Source organism: Stenella coeruleoalba (genome assembly GCF_951394435.1).
Source record: "Stenella coeruleoalba genome assembly, chromosome: 11".
Taxonomy (NCBI): Eukaryota; Metazoa; Chordata; class Mammalia; order Artiodactyla; family Delphinidae; genus Stenella; species Stenella coeruleoalba.
The window spans coordinates 101,579,572-101,598,773 of record NC_137157.1 but is presented as its reverse complement, the minus strand read 5'-3'; the positions used below and the strand labels follow the sequence as shown (position 1 = coordinate 101,598,773).

General features: G+C 50.6%; 1 protein-coding gene across 3 annotated transcripts in view; it reads left to right on the top strand.

Annotated features, from left to right (window-relative positions):
• Positions 1-19,202, top strand: part of MICAL3 (microtubule associated monooxygenase, calponin and LIM domain containing 3) — a 177,031-nt gene that overhangs the window by 107,132 nt on the left and 50,697 nt on the right. For all 3 annotated transcript variants that reach the window (XR_013830666.1, XM_079938411.1, XM_079938413.1), the window contains 2 exons: positions 8,555-8,643; positions 9,339-9,426. Coding sequence is in view for 2 of the 3 variants with exons in the window: in XM_079938411.1 (XP_079794537.1) it covers positions 8,555-8,643; positions 9,339-9,426 (177 nt within the window). In the remaining variant the exon portion in view is untranslated. The remainder of the gene's footprint in view (positions 1-8,554; positions 8,644-9,338; positions 9,427-19,202) is intronic.

The window sequence follows — 19,202 nt, the reverse complement described above, 5'->3', positions numbered from 1 at the left end:
CCCCTGTAGTCTGTGTTTTCTCCCAGACTCTTTCTTATAAATATTTCTGCAGAGTCACCAAGCTGTATCATAGATGACTCAGTGACCATGGTGATGAGACGGGCATGCGTTTACCTAAATCGTTTCCCTGGCTTCACAGACACCTGCTGTCGTACCTCACGGTGGGGATCTTAAGATAAAAGGGACCTGAGGAGAGTAAGTCTTCTTTGTGTTCGCTTTAGAGAAGAAGAATCACAGGCTTATAGAAGCCACATTTCTTGCCTAAGGTCAGTGACAGCACATTGCAACTGTATCCGCTGCCACTGTTCTCAGACCTTGGCTTCCTGAAGGTGCCTGAGTTATGCCCAGTGTCACCTGTGCTTTCTCGTATCAGCATCTCTGGTGAATTGAGAGCATGTTGCCCAGGCCTCAGTCTGGTTACCGTGCTGTTCAAGCCCTGGCCTTCTGTGATATTTGTTGGTTTTATAGTGGAATGACCTTGATAAGGCAGAAGGTGGAGAATTACGCAGACAGGTAACAAAGCCTGATGGAGAGGCGTGTCTGCCTCCTGAAAACCCTTTGGGGTTAATTGGAAAAGGTCACCGGAGACATCAGTGATTCCTACGCCCCTTCCTACAGGAAGCAGAAGGGACCTTATGAGAGGCCATCTTACTGATTCAACAATAATGAAAAGACCCAGATTAACAGAAGGGGGAAATAAATCCTCAGGTCCCTTGCACTGACTGAGGAGACTGTCAGGGGATGTCACACGGGAGAGGGATGCCCCCTGCGGTGAGGAGACAGTCCTCCAGGCTCTTCGACTAGTGAGCAAGGAGCGGCCAGAAGAGCTGAGTGGTGACCTGAGAAAAGCTGACTCTACTGTTGTGGCACCTGGTCCTCTTGTTACGTTAGTGAAAAGCACCAGCCAGCGAGGGAAGAGGTGAGACAATTGTCTATACTGTTAGGTATCAGTATTCCCACACACCTGGTCTTTGGATAGTGCCTTTGCTCTCCCCGGATGGGGTTGGCAGATGGAGCCCACGCAGTGTTTCTAACTGTCCGCGAGGTCTGCCTAGAAAGATCCCTTCAGGTCCAGCGAATCGATCCACGAGTATTTTTGCCCATAGATTGTGCGCCACACCTTTGCCACATTCTCCTGAGGGCATAGATGGTGTAAGAGGGGCCGTCCTGATGGAATGATCCGGCAGCGTAAGGGAGTGACCAAGGGCGACGGTGCGTAGTGCAGACTGTAACTTTGTGAAGTACAGAGGAGGAGGAGTCCGGGAAGCTCAGGAGGGTCAGGAACTACTTAGCCATCCTGCCGTGGACTCTGGAGCATGGTGGGCGAGGGCTCAGCAGAGGGGCGGAGGAGCCGGTGTGCCCAGCGAGAGGGCAGCGGAGCCCGGGGGAGTGACCATGGTGTGGGGGCCGGACGAGCAGGCCCACGTGCTTAGGCACGGCCTTCCTGACAGCGGGCCTGACCAGCTCCCCAGACTTCAGCGCAGGTGAACCTTTCCCTCAGCTCCGCCCTCCTCAGTGACAGCTGGACTTGGGAAAGGAGGGAATCTTAGGGGTCCTGAGGGTTTAGCCTCATGAGGTTCAGAAATCTAATGGAAGAGCCTCAGGTGAGAGAGAAAAGGGCAGGGATTGTGGCTCCGGAGAGAGGGGGTTAACCCAGCCCGTGCCGGGCCCTTAACAACATATTGTGACATTTCATCCTCATGACCACCGGAAGGTAGCTAACTTTATTGCTGTAATTTTACACATCAGGAAACTGAGTTCAGAGAAGCTGTAAGTTACTTGTCCAGGTCCACACAGCAATAAGTGACCTCTGAGGTCCCCCAGGTCAGACGTCCTGGGGTTAGCGCTTCTGGCCCATGGCAACTCCGGCCTGGTCAGTGGGGACTCACTCACTTGAGAGAGGCGTCCAGGTTTTACCCTTGTCCCTTCAGCCCCTTTAAAAGGATGGAGTCTTTCTGTTGCCACAGACTAGCTTATTTGCCTGCTGCCACCTCTTAAGACAAGGACTCTAAATCAAACAGTGTGTCTGTCACGTCTTTCCTGTCCTCTCGAGGAGAGAAAACACACACCGTCCACTGAGGAGGTCTGAAGGGCCGCCCTCGGGAGTGACGAGCCCGCTGCCCCCCGCCACTGCCCTGTGTCTGCTCCCACAGGGCAGCCCAGGGAATCTTAAAGAGACAAGCAGATCTTCCCGGCCTCCCACTGTTCACCCTGACAACCCCTGTGGCACAGGTGGACCCGCGGTCCCCGGGGCTGAGAGCTCCGTGCGTCCTCCCAGCTTGCCCCCCGGCCCCCTGCTTCTGCCTGTCCCCTGCGAGCTGCTCGCTTCTCCGTTGCACTGACATGCGTGCGCTCGCTGTGTCCTCTGCTGGAGTGCGCCCCTCCCACCCTCACGGGGCAGCCTCCTGTCGCCACACGTTCTTTCCCCGGAGAGGCGGCAGGGCTCCTCTGCCTCCTGACCAGAACATCTCTGGCTCTGACCTGTCCTGACGGCTCTGACCTGGAGTTGCTGGGGGAAGGAATCTGTGGCCCGTCTGCCTCAGGCTCGCCTCTTAGCTGTCTGTTTTCTCCAGTTCCATCTTCAGTCATTCCTACGTTTATTGTCGAGGTTCCTGAATTTACTTAGACCATCTAAAATCAGTGACTTGACGGGATCAACCATGCTTTGTGGTTGCTTTGTGACGTTAGCGTGGTCATACTTACTGATTGAGATGGGCACCATTGTGAAGAGCCAGGCGTCCGATGTTCAAGTCCTGTCCGAGACTCGCTAGCGTGGCTTAGCCTTTCTGTGCCTCACTGGGTTTTGAGGATTAAATGAGTCAATAGTTGTAAAGCACTTACAGTATTTGGCACATGGTAAATGTTAGATGAAAATCAGCCCTTTTTGTTATTAACATAAGAAGCAAAAAGTATCACCAAGTTGGGTTTGGGAAGGGGTTTGAGGTGCATTAATCGAGCAGCTACAGTGCAGGACATGTGATGATGTCTCATTGATGGCTCTCACCCCACGAGACGGTGTGGTCTTCATGCTCTACATGAGGAAACGCGTGCTGAGAGGGTCACGTACCACTGAGTGGCTGGGATGGTGCCTGCACTGAGCTCTGGTTTCAGTGTGTGTGTTCCTCCCCTCAGGTTGTGCTGCATTCGTAGAGAAAACAAGGGTTTGGAATTTTCTTTTTACCTTTTGGTCAGGCTCATGGGACTCGTTTTTGAAACCTAAACCTCTTTACTTTATTAATTTAGGATACCGTAACAATTCAATGAGGATTCCCTGGTAGGTCAGTCTATTGAGTTGTATTTTTAAATCTAGAATTCTTTTACTAGAAGAAAAGCAAGTTAATGGAGGAAAAATAGAAGAAAGGAATGAACCTAACTGTAGTTTTGTAGTTAGATTGTAGTTTTCTGATACTACAATAAATAAGATTCTTGGTTGAAAGTAATGGAAACCCAGATCAGATTAAAGCTTATGCATAAGGTTGACATCTTTCTTGCAGATAGCAGGGCTGCCCCTTCTCTCTTCCCATCCCTAAGAATCTGTTAGCCTAACTTAGCCACATGCCAGATCCTAGAGCACCGTGTCCTGGGGTGGGCTGGAGGGAAAGGGGATATTCTGATTGACCTATCTGGGTCATTTTTCCACTTCTGTGCTGGGTAATGTCAGGCCACGTAGTTGGCAGCCCCATCAGAGTCATGTGGAGGAGGGAGGAGTGTTCCTTAAAGAATGAGACACAAGACAGGCAAAAAGTAGTGTGTGATCCAAGCACCAATACTTTTGTCTTGTCCTAATTACATTTTATCTTGGCCAAAATTTGCAAAAGTGAAATGGTTTATTACAGATTGTAGAAGGAGATTGTGTCCAAGCTGCTAAAAATAACCCACGACTCAACTCCCCTTATAGAGAGATAAGCAGTGGGGTTGATAGTCCTTTGCTCTCAAGTGCCCCTGACAGGAGGTGTGGTTCTCTGAGTTCTGATTACGTGCCAGGAGCTAGTGGGAAACTCTTATTTCAGAAAATATACTATCTATATGAATATTATTTGAAATTATGAAAGTCCACAAACTCTCTTTCTAAAAGATTTATGCAGTGTTGGGAGGGGGAGAAGTACCCGTAAAAGGAGAACAGAAGTCAGTTACTTTGAGGGGAAAAGAGAGAGAGAGATGTAATCGGATCACCAGGAGAAGGGAAGAAGAATGCCATTCATTTATCTCCTTGACTTTTTTTTTGAGATATAATTGACACATTGGTTTATGTGTACTGCCCGTTGATTTGACACATTTATTTGTAAAGTTATTACCACCACAGTGTAACCTAGGCTAAAACCACAGTGTTACCACCTCCGTGCCATCACATAGTTACTAACTCTTTTCTGTGGTGAGAACATTTAAGACCCACTCTTTAAGCAACATTCAGGTATATGACGCAGTATTATTTGCTTTGATCACCATGCTGTGCGTTAGATCCCCAAACTTGTTAATCTTATAATTGGAAGTCCCTACTCCTTGGCCAATATCTCCTCATTTCCCCTCCCCCCACCCCTACTGGCCACCATTCTACTCTCTGTTTCTCGGAGTTTGTCTTTTTTAGATTCCACATGTAGGTGATATACAGTATTTGTCTTTCTCTGTCTGACTTATTTCACTTAACACAATGCCCTGAAGGTCCAACCAGGTTGTCATATAGCAGGATTTCCTCCTTGCTCATGGCTGAATAATATTCCATTGTGTATACATATGTGTATGTATATATATATTATATATATATATCCATCCGTGGATGGAAGCTTGGGTTGTTCTTGTATCTTGGCCATTGTAAATAATGCTGCTATGAACATGGGGGTGCATATATCTTTTATTATAATTAGTGTTTTTGTTTTCTTCAGATAAATACCCAGAAATGGAATTCCTGGATCATATGGTAGTTCTATTTTTAATTTTTTTGAGGAACCTCCATACCGTTCTCCATAGTGGCTGCACCAATTTACATTCCCACCAACAGTGCATGAGGGTTCCCTTTTCTCCACACCCTCTCCAACGCTTGTTACCTCTTGTCTTTTTGACAGTAGGCATTCTGTCTGGTATGTGGTGATATCCTGTGGTTTTGATTTGCATTTCCCTTATGACTAGTGATGTTGAGCCCCTTTTCATCTATATGTTGGCCATTTGTATGTCTGTTTTGGGAAACCCTTCAGTTCCCCTGCTCATTTTTTAATCAGGTTGTTAGGTTCTTTGCTATTGGGTTATATGAGTTCCATATATATTTTGAAGATTAACCCATAGTTTGGGACCTTTTTTGTGGTGTGCAAGATATATTTTTTTTAATAACAATTTTTTTCAAAGATTTATTTTTTATTTATTTTATTTATTTTTGGCTGCGTTGGGTCTTAGTTGCGAGATGCAGGATCTTCATTGAAGCATGCGGGATCTTTCATTGCGGCACACGGGCTCTTCGTTGTGGTGTGTGGGCTTCTCTCTAGTTGTGGCCTGCAGGCTCCAGGGCACATGGGCTCAGTAGTTGTGGCATGCGGGCTTAGTTGCCCTGCGGCTGTGGGATCTTAGTTCCCCAGCAAGGAATCGAACCTGTGTCCCCTGAATTGGAAGGCAGATTCTTTACCAGTGGATCACCAGGGAAGTCCCTATAATAACTTTATTTTATTTTATTTTGAATTTTATTTTATTTATTTTTTATACAGCAGGTTCTTATTAGTTATCCATTTTATACATGTTAGTGTATATATGTCAATCCCAATCTCCCAATTCATTACTTTTTTTTTTTTTAAGTTGCGGCATACGGGACCTAGTTCCCTGACCAGGGATCGAACCCAGGCCCCCTGCATTGGGAACACAGAATCTTAACCACTGCACCACCAGGGAAGTCCCCATACTGTTTTGATTACTATAGCTTAGTAATATAGTTTAAAATCAGGAAGTGTGATGCCTCTAGCTTTGCTCTTCTTTCTCAGGATTGCTTTGGTTATTTGGGATCCTTTGTGGTTCCATACAAGTTTTACAATTGTTTTTTGCGTTTCTGTGAAAAATGGCATTGAAATTTTAATAGAGATTACAGTGAATCTATAGATGGCTTTGGGTAATGTGAACATTATAACAATATTCTGATCCATGAACACTGGATATCTTCCCATTTATTTGTGTTTTCAGTTTCTTTCATCAAAGTCTTATAGTTTTCAGTGTATAGGGCTTTCATCTCCTCGGTTAGGTTTATTCCTAAGAATTTTATTTTATTTTTTGATGCTATTATGAATGGGATTTTTTTCTTCATTTTTTTTCTGATGTTTCGTTGTTAGTGTATAGAAACACAACTGTTTTCTATATGTTGATTTTGTATCCTGCAACTTTCCTAAATTTCTTGCAGTTTTTTTGGGTGGAGTCTTTAGCATTTTCTGTATATAAGATCATATCATCTACAAACGAAAACAGTTTTACTTCTTCCTTATCTATTTGGAAGCCTTTTTTTTTCTTTCTCTTGCCTGATTGTTCTGGCTAGGATTTCCAGTATTGAATAGGAATGGTGAGAGTGGGTAGCCTTGTCTTGTTCCTGATCTTAGAAGAAAAGCTTTCAACCTTTTGCTGTTGAATATGATATTAGCTGTGAGCTTGTCATATATGGCCTTTATTTTGTTGGTACAGTGCTTCTATACCAAGTTTTTTGAGCACTTTTTATCATGAGAGGATGTTGTACTTTGTCAAATGCTTTTCTGCATCTGTTGAGATGATCATTTTTTTTTCTCTCTGTTAATGTGGTGAATCCCATTTATTGACTTATGGCTATTGAACCATCCTTGCATTCCTGGAATAAATCCCACTTGGTAATGCTGTATGATCCTTTTTTTTTTTTTTTTTTTTTTTGCGGTACGCAGGCCTCTCACTGTTGTGGCCTCTCCTGTTGTGGAGCACAGGCTCCGGATGCACAGGCTCAGCGGCCATGGCTCACGGGCCCAGCCGCTGCACGGCATGTGGGATCTTCCCGGACTGGGGCACGAACCCGTGTCCCCTGCACCGGCAGGCGGACTCTCAACCACTGCGCCACCGGGGAAGCCCTATGATCCTTTTAATGTGCTGTTGAATTTGATTTGCTAATATTTTGTTGAGAATTTTTACGTCTGTATTCATCAGGGGTATTGGTCTGTAATTTTCTTTTCTTGTACTGTCCTTATCTGGCTTTGGTAATGATGGTCTCATAAAATGAGTTTGGGAGTGTTCCCTCCCGTTCAGTTATTTGGAAGCGTTTGAGAAGTATTGTTAATTCTTCTTTAAATGTTTGGTAGAGTTCACCAGTGAAACCATCTGGTCCTGGGCTTTTCTGTTTTGCGAGGGTTTTGTTTACTGATTCAGTCTCCTTACTCAATATTGGTCTGTTCAGATTTTCTGTTTCTTCATGAGACTCAGATTTAATAGGTTGTATGTTTCTAGGAATTTATTCATTTCTACTAGATTATCCAGCTTTTTGGCATATAATTGTTTTTAGCAGTTTCTTACGATCCTCTGTGTTTCTGTGGTATCAGTTGTAATGTCTTCGATCATTTCTGATTTTATTTATTTGAGTCTTCTCTCTGTTTTTCTGAATTAGTCTCATAAAGGTTTGTTAATTTTGTTTATCTTTTCAAAAAAAAATCAGGTTCATTGATCTATTCTATTGTATTTCTGGTTAGGTCCTCTTACTTTAACTTTGGGAATAGGAAAGTTCATTTGTCGAAGGAGCCACTCTCTCCAGATGAGACGGATGAGTGGAATTACTCCTGTTTCAACAGTTTCTGTAATAGGGTCTATCCTTTAATTTTTGAAAGCCTTGGCTGGAAGTCAGGGGAAAGAAAGAGTCGGGAAAAAACAACCCTCAGTGACTGAATCCCACTACCAGTCTCATGGGAAAAGCCAAGGTTGGTGTTTTTCAAACTTTTGATCATGTCCACAATAGGACATACATGCTACACTAGGACCCAGAAAACCCAGGTGGGCACAGCTGAGCTGTGAGAGATAATCCTTGACTCTGAGGATGCCACAGTGCATGCTGATGCTTTTTATTAGGCTTTATTCTGTTTTGTTTTAGTCACAGTGCACTGTAGGATTTTTGGTTTGTTTTGCGTTGTTTTTAATGCTGGTCCTGACCCACTGTGGGTGGCGCTGGCTCGCGGGTGCTTGCAGAAGGGCGGCAGGAGGGCCCCAGCGGGCTCATGTTCGGTGCCGCCCCACCCCCGGCAGCCTTCAGGCCACCACCGCTTGTGTTCATTCTTGGTTTCCCCAGAAATGCCCCTCTGGCTCTTCATGTGACCACATCTTTGTTCTGCACACACTGCCACTTTGTTTGCGGGCCCTGCCGTGCAGGCTTCGGTCTTTGCTCCAAGCCCTGATTGGGTGATGGCTCCGTGGCCTCCACACATCCGGGCACAGGGGAGAGGAGGGCCTGGCCTCCCTGGACAAGAAGCCTGGGCCTGGGGAAGGCCGGTGCTGGGGCGAGCGGACGACTGTGCCAAGACCAGGGGTCAAGCTGGGAATCTCAGAGACTTGCTCACCCTCTTCCCCTGCCCCTTGCTGCCTGCAGGTAAATTCTACTGCAAACCACACTACTGTTACCGGCTGTCCGGGCCTGTACAGAGGAAGAGACCAGCAGTGGCCCCTCTGTCTGGAAAGGTAATGTTGATCGGCCGCAGGGGGCGGGGGGGCAGCAGGTGCTGTTTCAGTGTGGTGACAGGTCAGGGTGTGGCCAGCAGGCCCTGAATGGCCACTGCATTGCCTTTCCTGTGAGTGGGAGGGCCTGAGAGATGGTCACAGTCCGATATGGGGAGGGAGCATCTTTTCAAGCCTAATCTAATGTTGGGTTTCAGTAAGGTAATGTTCCAGCACCACCTGAGTTGGATTTGGAAGACCACGTCAGACCTTGTGTTCTGCTTACTGTGTAAAAAAAAGCCTCTTGCCTTTGAAAATCTCACCCTTCCTGAGAGGAGGACACTGGAAAAGGACTTGGCTAGAAATAAATGCTCTGCAGCCAATTCCTTGAACTTTCTATATTCTGGGAATTACTTATCTAAGAACCTTCTTTTTACAGAAAAAAAAGTGAGTGTAATCAGCTCCCGCATCTGTCTTTCCAAGTGAGCTGTGTATTCTCTCCGCTCTGTGGTGTTGCCCTGTGGGCGTGCAGTTGACTGATGCTTCCAGGAGGGCCTCTGCGGACTGCAGAGAGCCTGTGGGGGAAGGGACGTGAAGCGTGCCCTGGTGCGGCTCTGGGTTTCCTGGTGAGGGCAGCAGACCAGCAGCCAGGCGTCATTGTCTCCTGAGATGTGGGTGCTTCACTCAGTCACTCTTCCTCTTCTTGTGGACTTTCCTAGGAGGCCAGGGGACCCCTGCAGGACAGCCCTGCTGCAGACACCAACGGACAGCCCAGCACCAGTGCCAGCCCTGCCGAGAGAACTCCAGGTAGCCTCACTTCCTTGTTTGGCTGGGTGGCGCGTCACTCTCTCGGCCTCTGTGACAAGGCCAAGGGGATGAGCCAGCACCTCCAAAGCAACATTTCTTCAATTGGGCATCAGGTGGCCCAAAACCCTCTGGACTCCTTTTTCATGTGCCAGCTGCTTGCATTCGGAGTCCCCTTTCTCTATGGCCTGTCGGAGGTGCTGGTACAAATCAGAGGGGAGTTTCACTGGCCGACCGTGAGCCAGTAGGGGTGCCGTCTGGTGAGCGGCGTCACCCAGGCTTCGGTACTGTCTATTCAGAATCTCATTTTTATTGCTGGAGTCCTGGGACCTGTCCACATCCATCAGATACCTTGGGGGGTTGGCCCAGGCCCTGTCTAGGGAACAGGAGTTCAAAACAGGCTGCTTTTAGCACTGACCCAAGTGATGACCCAGGGCAGTGGGGCCTTCCTGTAGTCCCTCGCTGTGGGCTCCTTGGATAGAGCGTGGAATTGTGAAAAGGCCCCAAGGTCTGAACGTGTGTCCACCTGAACTGGACATCCTCCATCCTCTTCCCTGCTCAGGTGTCTAGGTGGCTGCCACTGCTGTCCCACCTCACCTGTAACCCCTGAGGGACATGCCCTGTCCTGGTCATTTTGGGGCATTTGAACTCCTAACGAGGATCAGGCCCTGATTGGTCCCACTTTCACTAACCTCTTCCTGTGTCAGGAGGTGAGTGGCACCACCCCACATCTAAAAACACATTTGTTCTGGTCTCGAAGGTCAGGAGAAGGAAGGGCTCATGGGTACCAGACTTCTTGTGAAGAATTGTGGTTTTTCCTTAAAATCACCTCTCCCTACTCCCTGCCAAACCAGCCTGTGACGTGTGTCCACAGTTCCACAGATGTGGGTGGTCCTGATGCCCTGCGCAGCCCCGACAGGTCATAGCCCACGGTCACTGTAGCCAGTCGGAGAGGAAGTCGTCAGGGCCCTGTTTTCACCTGTCACAAGTTTCTTCCCTTCAGAGCAAATAGGTCTCAAGCAACCGTTTACAAACTCACAGAAATCACCATATTGAAAACTAAAGATTATCAGCTAAGGCCAGAAACTATGGAGAGGGAGTTGGTAGTGGAATTTCCAAAATGGGAGAAGAGAAAAGTTATCCACTGAGCCTTCAAATGGGAGGTTAGCAGAGTTGCTCCTTCGCCTGTGCTCCGGAACTAACGCAGGCCCCGTGGTGTTGCTCTGGGGTAGGAAGGTGTCCCAGACGCTGGGCAGTGCCCCTGGGTGCAGTGACTGGAGTTTAGGTGAACTCAGCTTCTGCTACTATGTGTGTCCTGATAAAATCTAGGCAAGTTTTTAAGTGCCCTGCAGATTGGACCAATATTTTATAGCCATGTTTAAGCTACAAATGACTTGGTACCCCTTGAGCCCCTTTATAATCTGTCTTTTTCAAGAAGTGCTGACGGCCCTTGCAACAGGGGAGCTGGTAGAGACAGGGCGTGTGCCTTTGAGCAGGTGGGAACCACCTGGGTGCTCAGCAAACAACTAAAACGTTCGGCTCTCTTTGTGGGCATCTGAAGAAGAGCGAAGCCAGTGGAGGTCAGGCCGTTCCTGAGCCAACGTCGTGCACTCTGTCCAGTTCAGTTTGCCGTCTCTGCCTGCCTGCTTTGAAAGCATAGTGGGCTTTGGGTTTTTAGCAGTTGTGGAGAATTAAGCGTTCCATAGAGAAGAGGACCACTCTGTGAAGCAGGGAGAGAAGATGAGAGCTGGGGTTGTGGTGACAGAATCAAAGTCCTGAGGACCTTCTTGATTCTGAAGGTGATGCGCCTGTCACAGCATGAGGGGTTCAGGATGTGAAGCCCAGTTGGAGGTGCCCTGTAGGCAGTGGCAAGGCCAGCACCCGGGGCCGCTGGGGTCCAGTGAGTCCCTGCCTCTGGAGGCCCGAGCTTTCTGAGAGCGCGGTTCCAAGTGGACGTGCCGCGGAGCACCAGCACTTCCCCTTCGTAGAACAGGAGCAGGGTCGTGGGTGTATGTTCTAGCTGGCAGGAAATCGGTTTCTTTTTCTCCTTTAATAAGGATTCCCTTCTTTAAATCCCAAACCAAAGCTTTGATTGGTTAACTAGAACTTCCTTTTGAAAAGCTTCAGAAAAACTCAGGTGTTTCGGGGCTTCAGGAAATGTGTTGTGGACGGCTGTGGTCAGGCTGGTTCTGGGCACGTCCCCTGGGCTGCACTTTGAGCAGAGCGAGTAATACGTGGAGCATGGTTCACGCCCCAGATCCACGTCCCCCAGGAGGTCGTCTGGAGGAGACGTGGCTGTGGCTGGCACTGCTCTGTGCCCCCCTTTAGCTTGTGGCATTTCCCTCTCTTCCCTTATGTTCTTCTCTTACACCAAAACGACTGCTGTTGCCAAAAAAACAAACACAACCCGCGAGTTAGAACCTGGTCCGGCGTCATCTGTCTCTGGGCCCCTGGCCTGCAGCTGCTGCCTGATTTAGCATCTTTGTTTGTAACGTGCTTTTCATGTAGAAACCCTCTCTGCTGTTCTCAAAATCAGTAAGTGCTTTGTTTCCAAGCTTCTTATACTTAGTGCTGCAGGTCAGTGGACCTGGCACAGATTTTCTTACCCTGGCCTCATAGTACCTGCCCTGACTTTAGGAAACATTTGGATAACAACAGGCAGAGAAAGAAAACCCCCAGTGGGATGTTGTGCCCTTGAATACAAGACCCTCAGTTGAAGGTTTTTAGATCCTTTTTTCATCCAGAGGAATCCCCTTTGCACCTCACATAGTGGGTAACCAGAACTGAAGCGTACAGGCATGGGGTATCATAGGGAACAGAAGAGCTTTGCTTCCAGTACAGGTGACAGACATGGGATGGGAGAAAGGCTTCATTGTCTGTCGTCTTACGGAAAGATGATCTTAACATAAAAGGCTGCCTCGCTGTGGCTGCCGCCTGCCGCGTCCCCAGACACACCTGCACGGTCACCCTTGGGTTCCGTAGTCTGGATGCTGAATGAGCCATTAGGAAACGCAGGCATTTCCCACATCAGCTAGAATAGCCACGCGCGGTACAATCCTGGGTTCCTGCCGTCAGGAGGATCTTCCCACTGCTTCCCAAGCCCTCTTCCCTTATAGGCATTTCTGGAAAACCTATTTAGAAAAGCAAAGAGAATTCCAAATCCAGCTTCGCTCTCCAACCCCACCCCAAGAGTCCAAGTGGACAGTGATGTGCGAACACATACGTATACGCACATGTGTTTGCGCTGGCTTAGTCTCATGTCTACAAGTACACGTTTATATGTTGTGCCCTAAGTGGTGGTAACAGTACTAGTGACGCTTCCCCAGGCTTCTTGTCCCTGGGCTCTGGCTTACACCGGGGACCATGCCACTGACCTGGCTTAGTGTTCCCGGGGAGGTGGGGACCGCGGGGGCAAGTGCCCCCGGACATGAGCAGTGCACACTCCCCACCCCAGCAAGGTGACTTAGACAAAGCAGGGGAGCAGGGCTCTCGCTCAGGAACCCCACGGGACCGCTTCGCTTCCAGGCGCGGGTCTGTTAGCACAGCTCCCTGCTGTCTCTTGGTGTTCAGTGTGTCTGTAGGACAGTGCAATCCTTAGTCTCTCCTGAAAGGGGCCTCAGCATGGCCTTCAAGGCCTGGCCAGTGAGTTAAGGAGTTCTACACCCACTTTTCCTGATCTGTTAAGCTTGGGGTAGAGGGCGGGGGCAGGCAGCAGGCGGGTCCCCAGGAGTGGTACAGAGGCCAGAGTTGTGCCAGGGACGGTGCACCTGTCCGTCTCCGGCCTTCCTGCCGTGAAGCCTCGCCTTTGCCTTCGTCTCTAACCTGTGCTGTTGTGCGTTTTGGTGTGTTTCTTTGTGAGTTGTTTTTATTTAATTGTGTAACTTTGTTTTTCCGTTATTGTGAAACTAAGGTGTTGTGCTTTTAATTTTTTTTAACAAGTGTTACCGTTCTTATTTAAGAGAATAAATTCCAAACAATCTTCAGGTTTCTGAGTATTTCTTTTCCTCCCCTTTTTCCTGATTGGAGGGTGGGGAGGGGTCGCTCAAGCAGGTCTCAGGAGTGGGCGTGAAACCACGGTACCTCAGGATTCTCACTCCTGGGCTGGGCTCGGGAGAGAACGTAGGTGTATTAAAATGGGGAAACAGGGTGTTTATACCTAAAATACAGGTTCCCATTAGTGGAAGGGCCCCTGTTTGAGGGGGGCATGGTGGAAGACATTTTGCTTCCTTGCTTGGAGGAAGATGCCACCTGTGTCCCCCATTCCTTCATCCAGCATGAGGGCCCTGAGGCGGGAGCAGGTGAAGGAGAAAGCTCTCCGCGGAGCCTGCCTCTGCCTGAGCCCAGGCCGTGCCCTCCTCTTTCCGACTAGCTGGTACCGTGGGGACCGGAGCGCTTGGGCGCCTCTTCGCTGCCTTGAGGCTTTTGCCTGGCGTCAGGGACGGTCCTTGCTCTGTCCTCCCAGCTCTGTCCTCCCAGCTCTGTCTGTTTCTGTGACCTGGACACACAGGCAGGGGGTCCAGTTCTGCTTGGCTGCTCGAGCCTGGAGGGCTGAGCCCCCTTCTCACACACACACTGTGACCTTGGCAGCGGGGCCTCTGATGCCGGCTGGCCCGCCGACCACAGGGGCACAGCCGTTTGGGTGCTGAATGGGGCCAGGAGAGGGCACATTGGAGGGGGGCGCTCAGCGCCAAGTCTGCGCCCACCGTGCTCTAGGTGATGGCGGCCTGGTGTGAGGCGGCCTCCCGGCCTCCCCTCCACCCGGCGGCCCCCTTGGGTCCCTGTGTGGCCACAGCACCATCACTGGGTTGGGAGTTGGTCCCGGCATGGAGAGCGCCTGCCTCTCCCGGCCTGCTCGCCACCCTCCCCCTTCTCTGAAATCAGTCAGTCTGGTCTGTCCTGGGCCCTGCAGAAGGCTGGGAGAAAAAGGAGTCGGGCTGAAGACCCTGGAGAGCTCCCTTTGGGTCGAGTTTCTTTCTGAAACTTGAAGCCCATTCTCTTTTTTTCTCATCTGTTCCCTGGCCCTTCCCTCACTGGGACACTGCCCAGGAGGGCTCCTGCGTGCGACGGGGCGCAGGAAGCAGTGAGAATGGGCTGCCCTCTGTTCCCGTCCTGTCCCGAGGGACCCACTGAAGACAAGCCCCCGCTCGGGCCTTGCTGGGGTGTAATAGCCAGCAGACAGCTTCAGGAAGACTCCTCCCCAAACGCCAGGCCCTTTCACAGAGCTCTACAACCTCACCAAGACTCCAAAACCAGGCCTTACCTGGCACCTCGATCCAGCCAAGCATCCAGCAAGTGCCGGCGAGTAGATCCGTCCTGAGGGCCTGCGGGGAGGAGGCGTGCGCGCTGGGGCAACGCCTCTCGCTCCACAGCTGCTCTGGGGTCAGCGAGGCTTTGCTCCAAGAAGGGCAGTGGGTGAGAGGTTGAGGCGCCCCTACACCCGAGCCAAGCAAACCTGACCTCGCCCTTGATGGTGTCCACAGGTGAGGTTAGACTGCCCCCCATCACTCACAGAGGGGCGTTGGCATAAAGGGCAGTTTGGGGATACCTTCCGGCAGAAGGGGGTCCGGGGCCCTAGCTCTGCCTACTAAGAACAGACTCCTGGGGCCATGCTAGTGATTGCTAGAAAAATCCTTAAAGTTGAGTCAGAATTTCTGTTGCCTCTTACGTGTTCTTTACCTCTATATCTGTACTCACCAGCTTGCCGTGACTGTGCATTAGTCGTATGAAACTGTCCCTGGTATGAGTTCCTATTCTGTACTTTGGTAAAATGTCAGGGTTATTGCCACTGTGTCACTGTTGTTTCATAGTGTCTTTGCCTGGAATTGTAGGTCTTTGGTGGTTATTTTGTGTTAAGGGGCCCCGGTTACCGGAAGAGCTCGGGCCCTGCAATCCAGGCACCTGCTTGCTTCTCTGCGGTTCCTGCGCCCCGGGTCCCGGTGTGACTGGGCCTCCATCACAGCTGACTCCCCAAGAAAGCTCGGCCTTACTGGGGGCCCCTGCAGACCTGTGCTGCCAGACGGGGGTTGGGGCTCCGGAAGGACCTGGGCCTCAAACACACAATGAAATCAGGGCTGTTTCAGTGCAGAGGCCTAAATAAACATGTTTTCGTTCAGTTCTCGTGTTCTTCCAGGGCAATAAAGCTGGGCATCGGTGGAGGTGACTTCCTGAGACTGTCATCCTCCTGGTGCCTTGCGGCTGCTCAGAGACCAGACCCAAAGAAAAGTGTGACTAGGGACCTGAGGGCGGAGAGTCTGTAAGGCACCTGAGCTCAACCTGGTGCCGACGGAGAACAGCTGATTTTGTCACAATACGGTTATAGTAGCCTGTTTATTCTTGTTCCCCTGTTTTCTAGAATTGAGTCAGAATCTAGAAAGACCAGGCTGGAGAAGACCAGCTGTAAAATTTCCCTCCCACCATTTGCCACCAGCAGACTTATCTGGGTCAGTACGTTCTTCCTCTAGAAGAGAAGGCTCTGCCCTAGGTTCTGTCTCCTGTGAATTACTCTAAACCAGTTCCCTGCCTGCCTTCAGTGGGGCATCAGCATTGCTGGAGGCCCAGGAACACAGGGATCCGGGTGCTGGCAAGGCAGCCCCAGTGGAGGCTCTGGGCCCTGGGGCGACGGAGCTTGGCCAGCTGCCTGCGTGCAGGAAGGGCCAGAGTCTTGCTGCCCTCGGGGGCTGCTGAGAGCCAACAGCCGTGCTCCGGGCGACTGCAAATACCACGCCAAGGGGCCATCGTGTTTACAACCGGGAGAGCACCCGCTTCTGTTGGAGTCTCCCTCAGATAAAAAAAGAGAGTGAAACTTGAAGTGTGCTCACTGCTGTCAGTCTCCCCCGAGTGTTTATACTGGTGAATCTGCCCTTGGGCTGATGTCACACGAACTCATAGAGAACAATTCAGGAAGACGCGTAATGGGGTACAGCTAGTGTGCAGCACTTACTGTGTGCCAGGCACTGTCCAGACGCCTTCTGTATACGCATCCCTCATCTAATCACACCGTAGGCTGTGAGGAAGGTAGCATTTTGCAGACTGGATCGAGGCCCCGTGACTGACCCAGGCAGAGCCGGGTGGAGTCGGTACAGGACGTGCACAGTGCCGCCCCCTCCACTCCTGTGTCCTCCAGCCTCAGCTTGTCCGCACGGGGCAGCGGGAAGAGAGCTGTGTGTCGGCTCCGCCAAGATGACTTTCTAAAAACACGCACGAACGCCCGTGTCATCTGTGAATGTGCATTTGGTTATTTCCAGGAAATACGTGTCCCCAGATTTTTAGCGGCGACCCCAGGGCTGGGAATGTGCCTTTGCAAAGAGGGTAGATTCCAGAGCAGAGGGTTTCATCACTGGTATGTGAAGGGGGAGATCAGAAGAGACGGAGGAGGAGAATAATGATGTTGAATCGACTGCTTTTCATTTTCTCCGTATCAGCACTCTTTGATCAGTTCAAACGATACCAAGCCTAAAGTCATGCTATTAAGATGTCCCTCCACACGGAACCTCCCTGTCAGTCTGGAGGAGCCGGGCTTGTGCTCCGGGATGGTGTTCAGTGCTGCTCTCGGGCAACAGTCTAGCTACTTCTGACTTGTACGCCTGTTGCTTATTTCTCCTCTACGCTCGCGTTTTATCACACTTCTCTAAGAGGCCCCGGGGGTGGTGGAGCTGACAGTTTCCTTCTCTTACTACTGATGCTTTACAGCTGCCGTTCACAGTCGTTGCCTGGCCTGGCCCTGGGTGGGGTTGGCAGAGGAGAGGGAGAGATGAGGGTCTGCCTCTTTCTGTCCTGACACTTTGAGCAGAATCACCCATGACAGGAGTTAAACACGGACATTCTTACCTGTCGGAGTTTGGGCCGCTCCAGACTCCACTCACGTAAAATGACGCTTAAATCCGGGCTAAGCGTGCATGTCATTGCAGTGAGCATTTTGGGTTCTGCCGTGTTGGATCAACTTGGGTTGGGCACAGAAGCAGCTCGGGAGGCCTGAGCATGTCCAGGCCCAGCCTCGGGCAGGTGTGTCATGACGGGCCCTGCGAGCTCATAGAGGATGTTTTTGGAAAATGGAAAAAGAAGAGAGTTGGGGACACGGAGAAAGAAGCAGTGTTTTTCCCCGTCGTGTTTCCACGTCTGCTTTTCTCCCTGGATTTAGTGAGCAGGCCTTCTGACGTATCTGTCAGCCTCTAGCACCTGGCCTCTGTCCCCAGGCCCCACGCCGGAGGGCTGGGCGGGTGGACGGGGGACGGTGGGACGGACAGCATCTCCGTGAGAGAGAGACTCCTCTGTACCGAAGGACAGTGAAGGGCGGGGCATGTCTGCCCGGCACAGGGATTGTGTGCCCCACACGGCCCTTCCCGACAGGCCCTCCACGCGCTGCCCTCCAAGGTTCAGGATGCCTCACTCTGGTGGCAGCATCACTGCTCTGTCCTAATGACTTTGTCCATTGGGCCACGGTCCAACATCTGGTGTGCCGGTTGGCCTGATCAGTGAGAGGTGGGAGATAGTCTGCTGTGATTTCCAGGCAGGGCTCTCGGGCTCAGCACTGTTGACGTTTGGACGGATAGTTCTTCGTTGTGCGTTGTTGGCTGTTTGCAGTATCCCTGGCCTCTTCCCACTGGATCTCAGGACACCCCCCTTCCCAGGTTGTGACATTGCCAGGTGACCCCCGAGGAAAAGATCACCTGGTTGACCACCACCATTCTAGACTAAAGTCAAGAGAAGTAAGGACAGGCCCTAAATGTAAAATTAGCCTCCATTTGATTGTTCCTGTAGGAGACCAGGGAAGAGAGTGTGTGAGGACAAAGAAAGTGAAACAGACCACACTGGACAGCAGTGGCCTACCCGCCCCTGTTAGGTTGTGGGCACACGCCTCCCAGCACGTGACGCGGTGTACACGTTGGCAGCCGTGCCGGTACCGTGTGTGCTGTCAGACACCGAGGAAATGTTTTAGAACAGGAGTCCGTTTTCCTGAACCACAGTGAATCGCCCTGCGCCCCAGAATGTGCTCATCTTCTGAGGTGACCACAGCCTCGGAGAGCAGAGCTGGGTCTAAAGGGGGCAAGCACAGATCTTGAAGAGAAGATGCAGCCTGTTATCCTTGCTGTCTTCGGTCATTCATCTCTCTGAGCCTCCGTTTCCCCATCTATTAAGATCCTAAAATGGAAAAAAAGCTCCCTGCTGCTCTACTTCATGAGATTGTTGTCAAGAGCAAATAAGCTAAAACGTGGAAACTTGTTTATTTAAAAGGATTACAGGAATATCAACTCTGAACATTGGTGGAGATTCCAGAAAATGCTGGCATAATCAGAGTGAGAGTGAGTTAGGGTTATTTCTGCTGACTGGGCGATGCATCCTGCGGGGTTAGGACCGGACGGCCTGCTGGGATGTGTTCCCAGCCAGCAGAGATTTGGGGAAACAGAACAGTGAGGAGGGCTGGCCGTGTCTGGTCCTGAGACAGTGGGCGTTGAATCTCTGCAGGGCTTGGCTAAATTTGGCCTTGCTTGTTCCTCAGCCTGCGTGGATGGGCTGTGAGGTCACCTGCTAACTCCACGACACCCTGGGGGCTCTTCACTGTAGCAGCGGAAGAAAAGCAGTCCTGGATAGGTTGACATTAAGCTGAATTTCAACACCCACGTGAGAGTCAGAGGACAGTGCAGGATTATAGCTTCTCTTAGGCAGAGGTAGGGTTACACGTGGGCCTGGGGACGGTGTGGCTCCCCACAAGCCCCCAGGGGCTCCGAGCCACCTCCCGGCCTGGAGTGGGCGCAGGGATAGTGCTTCGTGGGTGCCAGGCT